Genomic DNA, 7,990 nt, shown 5'->3' with positions numbered 1-7,990 from the left:
GACCAATTTCACTTATGAATATTGATGCAAAAATATTCAATAAAATTGTTGCAAACCAAATCCAAAATACAACAAAACAATCATCCATCCTGATTAGTCCCAGTCCAGAGGGCTGGGAACAGGACCCCGACCTGTGTCAGACTCAGGCTCTCGAGGGACAGCTCCTGAGACAAACTTCCTGCCTTGTTGATTGGACCAAAGGGCTCATGTACCCCTAAAGCAGTGATGACTTACCCTATGCCTGTTCCCAAGCTAGCTTCAGTGAAGAACCTTGGTGTCCATGCTGCAGGGCCTCCATCAGCACCCAGGCAATGGTGCACCATACAGAGAGGGGCAAGAATCCTGGCTTGGTGGCTTCTCTGGCCACCACGTGGGCTAACACTCCTACCTGTATTTTAAACTGTTTTCTGTGCTTAATACTTCAAATCCACATGCCAAGAAATCCCAGATCCCTGCCCAAAGAGCTTGGTTTCTGGAACCTCACCCAGGGTACCTGCTATGGATTTTCTCTTACCTTTTTCCACTCTCAAAGGGAGGACACAGAGGGCAGAGGTACAGATTCCTACCACATGCACATACCCGGGGAAGGAAGCATGCTTGGGAGGAGTGAGGATGGATGTCACCCCAGCTCTGCAGCCGGAAGTGTGGACGGCAGCCATAGGGGTGGTGGATAAAAGGCACATGTTCCCTATTCAGGGATGATAATATGTTTCACAGCTTGATGAGTATACGAAAAAAACACTGACTTGTATTCTGAAAGGGTGAACTGTATAGGATGTCATTAGATCTCAGTGAATATGACAGGGCTGTGTTAATGACAGTCATCAGAACATCTAACAGTCAAGTATGCTGGGCAGCTTCCTGAGTTCTGGGCCTGACTCACATACTGTAGGCAGCCCCAAGTCTGTAGTCACAGGAAACCTGGTGCAAAAGGCTACTTTCTTGTCCTGAAAAAACTGCTGCTCTGAAAAGCAACACCTTTGAGCCCTTGTTGGACTAATGGTATTATGTGATGGCTTGTGGTTCATCCTCCCAGTAGCCCAAGCATTCCCATTTAACAGATGAAGCACAAGAGCCTGGGGAGGTGACTCCTCCTTAGTGGAGGACAACGGAAGTGGGACTGGAAAGGTTTGTTCCTCCACAGTTATGATCCGGAAGCTTTGTGAGGAGCCCCTGTCCTGCCACCTATGCAGCTGGAGACTGAGAAATGAGCAGGACACCTTCTGCCTGTGGCCATGTCCCATGGCCTGGCCATGTGGTGGTGTGAGTGACAGGAGATTTGCTCCCTTCAGCCGGCTGCAGGAGGCTCTCGCTAGTCCAGGGAAAGGCAGACCTTTGTGCAGCCTAGAGCCTTGCCCCTGACCAGAATAAGAATGTCTCAGATGCTCGGTCTAGACTTCTCACCCTCTCGGGGGCTGAGGGAGAAGTGAAGTGTTCCTTGGGTTCTCAAGGCCTAGGTATCTGGGATTCCAGCACACTCTAGAATCCTCAGTAAAAAAACAAGAAGAAAACCAAACCAAACCAAACCAAACCAAACCAAACCAAGTTTCACTGACTCCTCAGAATTCCTGGGTCCCTAAATGTCAGGTTTCAGCAGTAGACCGAGTTTAGGTGACTGTGGCCCCGGGAGCTCCTCGAGCCCATTGACTCCCCAGGCATCTGGCTGCCTGTTTAAGTTTTTACAGTTTCCTTGAGAGAGTTCGGGCTTTGGAGAGGCTGGGCAGCCTGAAGGTGAGGGAAGCCACCTTTCCCATCTCTTGCTTTGGAAGTCAAGTGTTCCCTGAGCCCTACCCCTTGCCGTGTTAGGGACTGAATCCAGAACCTTACACAGGCTCCTTGAAGCCATCTCTGTACAATTCTGCCCTAACTGCACCTGCTGGCTGGCCCAGGCACCTGTGAAATCCTCAGAGCACTGCACCAGCTCAGGCACTGGCACCTCTAGCTCTCATCCATCAGCCTTGCACATCCCTGGGCCCACAGACAACCAGCAGGTGGGGCACAGCAGATCCCCACAGATCCTAAGGCTAGGTGTACATACATGTACCATTTTCTTCTGGAAACATCTTTTCATGTAACCTCTAGGGAGCACAGCAGTTCTGCTGACACACAAAGGCAGTAAGTGGTAGGCAGCTCCCATAGTCCCGCAGGACAAGGACTTCTACAGAACTTAGCATTACAATACATAGCAACAGACCAATCCTGAGCACTGGGCTGAGTGGACTGTCTTCTAAAATGGTATTTTGTAATAAAGATTAAGTAAAATGCATACAAAGTTCAGAATGTCACTGGCACCTCCTCCACCTGCTGTGAGCAATTGTTTCCCAGAGCTCAGAGCGCGCGCACACACACTGTAGTACCACAGATGACCACCAGGTGGTGACCAAGCACCCCAAACCCCTGGTGTGATGCTTTACTGTTTTTGTTGTTAAAGACTTCATAAGACACATTCAGTACTCCAAACTCCTGGCTGAGAAGTTCTTCAATTGTCCCGACAGGGAGATAGCTTGCCTTCTTTTCTCAGTGAAGGAGGGTTCCTGATATGTGGAGTTCAAGGCCTCCCAAGGTTTGCCCTACGATCACCCACTGAAGAGTCACTATAGACCTACCTTCTGGTGTTGGTACCATACAGTTCCCTGGCACAGTTGGATCTGGCCAGGCAGCTCACTAGCTGGACAGTTTGTCGACTCTAGGGGCAGACATATGCATAGCTCCACAAATGGGCCCCGTCCTCCCTAGGGGCACTGAGGAATTCCTAAGAAGCTCACCAGCAGCCACCCATAAAAGGAGGAGTTGTGGGACCTTGGGGGACATGGAGATGGGTGGGGGGTTATGAAGGATCCAGGAAGGTTTTATAAGGCAGGAGGGAACTCCATGGCATCCTTTAGGGCACACAGGTGAGGGAAGGGACTGGATCCTAGTCTGGCTAAAAGGCAGACTGTAATGAGTATTCTCTGGCTATGACTTGGGAGCAGTTTCTGGCTTGGCAGAGGCTGAATTGGACAAGAGGATTCCGGGGGACACCTAGATCCTGACCCCAAGCCTAGAAAGACAGCTCTCTTTCTCTCTCCCTACAGTGTCCTTCCCGTTCTGGCACTGGATATGTCCATATTAAAGAAAAAAAAGTCTGAGGATTATTTTTTTTTTCTCAAAACATATATTTACCTCTCCACTCGGTACACCTTTAAGCACCTTTGCCAAAACCTCCCAGGAATGTGTAGTTCACCCACCCGGCATCCCAGGCCCTCCCTAGCCCTTGGTGACAAGGCCCTTCACAGCTTGCACAATGGCGTCCTTGTCAATACCAAACATCTTCAGCAGCTCTGCTGGCTTCCCACTTCGTGGTACTTGGCTGACAGCCAGGCGAGTGACCATGACTCCAGGTTCGCCCACTACGGCAGCAGACACGGCTTCACCTATGCCACCTGAGCAGAGGAAAGTCGGAGAGGTCTTAGTCTTGAGCTAGAGATGGCAAAGACCACACAACTGCAGGTGCACCACAGCCCTTGCCAGAGCAGACATCACTAACCCACCAGGATTCTCATTACTTATTCTAAGACTAAATGGGCACTCTCTTTTTACCACTTTTTCTTTTGAAATAGCCCAGGATAGCCTCAAACTAACCCCATAGTCTAGGATGACCTTGGACTTCTTCTGATTCTTTCTATTCTATCCCCAGGGTGTTGGGATTAAAAGCATAAGCCACTTGCCTGCTTTTATGCAGTGCTGGGGATCGAACCTAGAACTTCACGCACACTAAGCAAGGACTGTAGAGTATGTAGGATAGAGCCCTACATCCATATTTGTTTGTAGCTGTGACTGGCCTAGAACTCCCTATGTAGATCAAGGTGGTCTTGAATTCAGGGATGCACCTGTCTTCACCTTCTGAGTCCCGGGATTTAAAGGGATGTTGCCTCAACATTTACATTTTATGTAATTAAAAAAAACACTTGTGCACAAGTGTTTTGTCTGCATGTCTGTGAACCACATGCTTGCTCCATGCCCTCAGAGGCCAGAAGAGGACACTGGGGAGCTATAGATGGTTGTGAACTGCTGTGTGGGTGCTAGGGATTGAACAGAGATCTCTGGAAGAATCCCGAGCCTTTCCTGCTCCTTTTAGTATGTGTGTGCACACTTGTGTGGCACAGGCGGAGGTCAGCTTTAGTTAATACTTTAAACATTTCCTTATTTAGTATGTGTGTGCACACTTGTATGGTACAGGTGGAGGTCAGCTTGACTCCCATAAGTTGGACACTTGACCTCAGAGTCTAAGCTCATCTCCTCCTCACAGGCTTCTGTAAACAGTGGCATGTACTTGTAGAGGACGCAAAAAGACACCTGGCATTGTTTTTGCTGTTTGTTCCTGTCTCCAGTCATCTTCCCTCCTTTATCTGAGGCCCAGTTCTGCTGTAGCCAGAAAACCCAGAGCCTTCATCATCACAGCGGCCTGAGAGGAGACCTGGCCTCTTCTGAGGCTTTAGGCTTTGGCTTAGGGAACCAGCTAACTCACAGTTGCTGGCTGGTCTCCTCCATGAGCCCCTGCCAGTGCTGTGAGTGGCAAAGGTGACTGTCCTCAGAGGAATTTAAAGTCTTGTCTACCTCTTGACTCCCTAGCCCCTACCGCTCTCTCTAGCCCTCCCAAGCTAGCCTGTTGCAGCCCCAGTTACCTTCATAGTAATGGTCCTCCACAGTGAGGATCCTGCCTTTGGTTGCTCGGGCAGAGTCAAGAATGAGCTTTTTGTCCAGGGGCTTGATGGTGAAGGGGTCCAGCACACGGATGCTGATCTTCTCTGTGAGGGAAGACCAGAGTGCAGCTAAGAGAAAGGCTGGGTGCTGTGCTTTTCCCTGTGGTAAAACTTCAATGACCCCTTATCCTGAAAGGGGTGTCTTGAACCTAGGAAGAACTACTCTTTGGGGGCTTGCTCTCATTGTTGAGCCTTTATCTCTCCTTTGGGAGACAGTGGTCAGCTGTGTGCCCTCCCTGTGGACTGACTGTTAGACAGAGCAGGGCTCTTATCCTCCTATGCCTTTGAAGATAAAGGGAAGACTTCAGATGTCTGATCTAACATCAAGGTTTTTGGGTTAATGGGGGGAAGAGCTGTAGCCAGAGTGATCTTCTCAAAAGAAAAGCTAGCTCACCACACCCAGCTGTCTAGACACCTGCCCAGGTGGGACTTTCTTGACCTCTCAGGTCTGTCTTGCTACAGCCTCACTCCTGTTCTCCACCACATTGCACAGGCCACTCTGAGATCGCCTAACCGAGCGACCCCCCTCTGCTTCCTGGTGCTCAGAAGCTTGAGATGTGACATGTCTGATGATCTTATTGAGAGGGTGAGGCTGATGCTTTGTCCCTACGATATCACCAGCTAACATCATACTTACAACAATAGTACAAATGCCAAGGATAGTCATAAAGGTTAAGTACCAGCTTACACATGGGGAAACAGAGACACAAAGATGGTGAATAATTCACTTAACTAGTGCCTGGCTGAGCTGTGCCAGTTTCCCTAGCAGGCTCCAAGGCCTCTGATCTGAGATACTGGGATCATAGGGTGGGGCTGTAGTCACCAGTGGCTTCAGTTATTGTCATCATCTTGTAACTAGAGATTCTGTGACCCTCCACCCTGAAACACACAGGCAGTTCTCAGCCTGTGACCTTCCTGGTCCCTTTCTTCTTACCTTTCTTCAGCATCTCTGCAGCAGCCAAGGCCTCATGCAGAGTTACACCAGCCCCGATCACTGTCACCTGGTCATCTTTGCTCTTCAGGACCACCTGGGGTTGACATGGGGACAATGAGGGGCCAGAGCAGGGTCTGAGAGCAGAAGCAGCAGGGTGGGTAGCTTCCTCTGGTTCTCTCATACATGAAGGGCACTGACCTTGGCTTGGCCAACCTGGAAATCTTCATTGTTGTTATAGATAATGGCATTTTCTGGGCGGCTGGTCCGGATGAAGCAGATGCCCTGAAATTGGAACAGATAAACTGAGAACAGTTTAGTTTAGCTCTTAGACCTGCACGGGTGCAGTTTTCTAGAGGGTCACTCATTCTTCCTAGATACAAGCCTCTTCTAGCCATCAGTCGTTTATAAACTGGGTACGGTCATTGTGTCCCAGGCACTAGAGCAGAGATGGGGCTTGTTCTCTGTAGCTGGTACCTCTGAGCACATGAGAAGCACCTACAGCTTGGCTAAACTCAGACTGGAAGCAACTTCTAAAAGGTGGACTGACTGGCTTCTCAGTGGGGCAACTTCCCAGAATGCCTCAGTAAGGCTGGCCCTGGCTCTCAGGTGAGATGCAGGAAACTATATGCCAGTCTGAGGCAGGACAGTTATTGTCCTAGACCATGAGACTCCATTTACTGTTCTTCATCTCAAGGAGGGCAAACACCATCAGTGGTCAAACTGGCAGAGTGCTGATCGACTGGCCCTATCTGCCATGATGCAGTAAGAATGGAATGTTTGTTCTTGTCAATCTTCTTTCTTTAAGGAATACAAACACCAGGGACATGGCCAGGAAATGCCCCTCCACCCCCACCCCCCCTGGCCCAGCAGCAAGTGACCAGCTCTACCTTGTGCTGGCCTCTTCTTCTGCCTCTGTGGAAGAGCTACCTTCCAAAAGGGCAGTCACATGACTAACCTTTGTATTGGCTGCTAATTCCACTGCCTTCTCTGTTGCAACGCCATCACTTGGGTAAAAGACAGTAGACATAGGGACTGACCGAAACATGGCCAGGTCTTCCAGGGCCATCTGAGAGGGCCCGTCTTCCCCAATGGACACGCCACAGTGGGAGCCACAGAGGTTGATGTTGCTCTCAGAGATGGCGGCCATGCGAATCTGGTCGAAGGCCCGGGTGAAGAAGGCCGCGAAAGTGCTGCAGAAGGGCACTGTCCTGTTACGTGTGGCACAGCCCACAGCAATGCTCACCTGAGGGCAGGAGGGACAGGTCATCCCTGAAGAAGCAGGGAGCCCAGAACCCTCCCAAGGCCACACGTGGGAAGCAAAAGAGACTGATCCTAGCATGCTAACCCTCGAGAGATGCCCGTGTACCCGTGTCTCTGCCATCTGTTTCCCAACCCCAAACTCCTTTGACTTGAAAGAATCATTTCAAAACTCTTAAAATCAGTTTCCTTTGACACCAGGTATGGTTGTAGTCTATAATCCCTGCAACATGGGGTACAGGAGGGTCAGGAATTCAAACTAGCCTTAGCTACATATTGAAATTTGGGCATCCTGGGCTACATGAGTCCATTTAAAAAAAAAAAAAAAAAAACAAGCTGGACAGGCCAGCAGTCCCCCTTCATCACCAGTCTCTGTTCTACATTTGAGCTCCTCCCATGTGCAACTGTCCCTTAGGAATAATCATCTCCAAAATTGGCTACCCAAGATCAAGGGTCAATGTGGGTTCTAGTTACTCTTGTGGTTTTCTTTCAGCTGACCCATTTCTGTCTCTCGGCACTGCCAATATGGCTGCTCGAGGGAGAAAGAGGGCTTCAGCCTGCTGCTGCTGGTCATGGCAGCCCTGCGGCTACGCTGTCTGTGTCCCTCAGCCTACTCAGGCACCCACCATGTTTTGCTCAGCAATGTAGCACTCAATGAAACGGTCTGGGTGCTCCTTTTTGAAGAGCTCCGAGAAGGTGGAATTTTTGGTGTCTCCATCCAGGGCGATGATGCGGTCACTGGCGTGGCCCAGCTTGGCGAGGGCCAGTCCATAGGCCTTCCGGGTGGCTATCTGTGGGGAGGAGCAAAGGCTCTGAGTACCACTGAGGCATGCACAGGGCTGAGGTCTAGAGCCTTGTCCGGCTCTTGAGGATTTTGAGGGATGATAAAGATGGGGACAACATGAGGAGCATGTGCTTATAACTCCAGCAGTAGGGAGATGAAGGTGAGAGCATGGTGAACTTAAGGCTAGCTTGTAACTCCAGCAGTAGGGAGATGAAGGTGAGAGCACGGTGAACTTAAGGCTAGCTTGTAACTCCAGCACTAGGGAGGTGAAGG

The 7,990-nt window shown here is 50.1% G+C and overlaps 1 protein-coding gene across 1 annotated transcript in view; it reads right to left on the bottom strand.

Moving 5' to 3' along the window:
* Nucleotides 1–3,131: 3,131 nt before the first annotated feature.
* Tkt (transketolase) overlaps nucleotides 3,132–7,990 on the bottom strand; it is a 24,338-nt gene continuing 19,479 nt past the window's right edge. Inside the window, exons 8-13 of the mRNA XM_028754098.1 lie at nucleotides 7,560–7,724; nucleotides 6,632–6,919; nucleotides 5,875–5,958; nucleotides 5,677–5,770; nucleotides 4,665–4,787; nucleotides 3,132–3,422 (exon numbers count right to left, since the gene is read on the bottom strand). Coding sequence (XP_028609931.1) covers nucleotides 3,247–3,422; nucleotides 4,665–4,787; nucleotides 5,677–5,770; nucleotides 5,875–5,958; nucleotides 6,632–6,919; nucleotides 7,560–7,724 — 930 coding nt within the window. The 3' untranslated portion in view covers nucleotides 3,132–3,246. The remainder of the gene's footprint in view (nucleotides 3,423–4,664; nucleotides 4,788–5,676; nucleotides 5,771–5,874; nucleotides 5,959–6,631; nucleotides 6,920–7,559; nucleotides 7,725–7,990) is intronic.

Source organism: Grammomys surdaster, unplaced genomic scaffold (genome assembly GCF_004785775.1).
Source record: "Grammomys surdaster isolate TR1022 unplaced genomic scaffold, NIH_TR_1.0 125979, whole genome shotgun sequence".
NCBI lineage: Eukaryota > Metazoa > Chordata > Mammalia > Rodentia > Muridae > Grammomys > Grammomys surdaster.
This window is presented reverse-complemented; position numbering and strand designations above follow the sequence as displayed.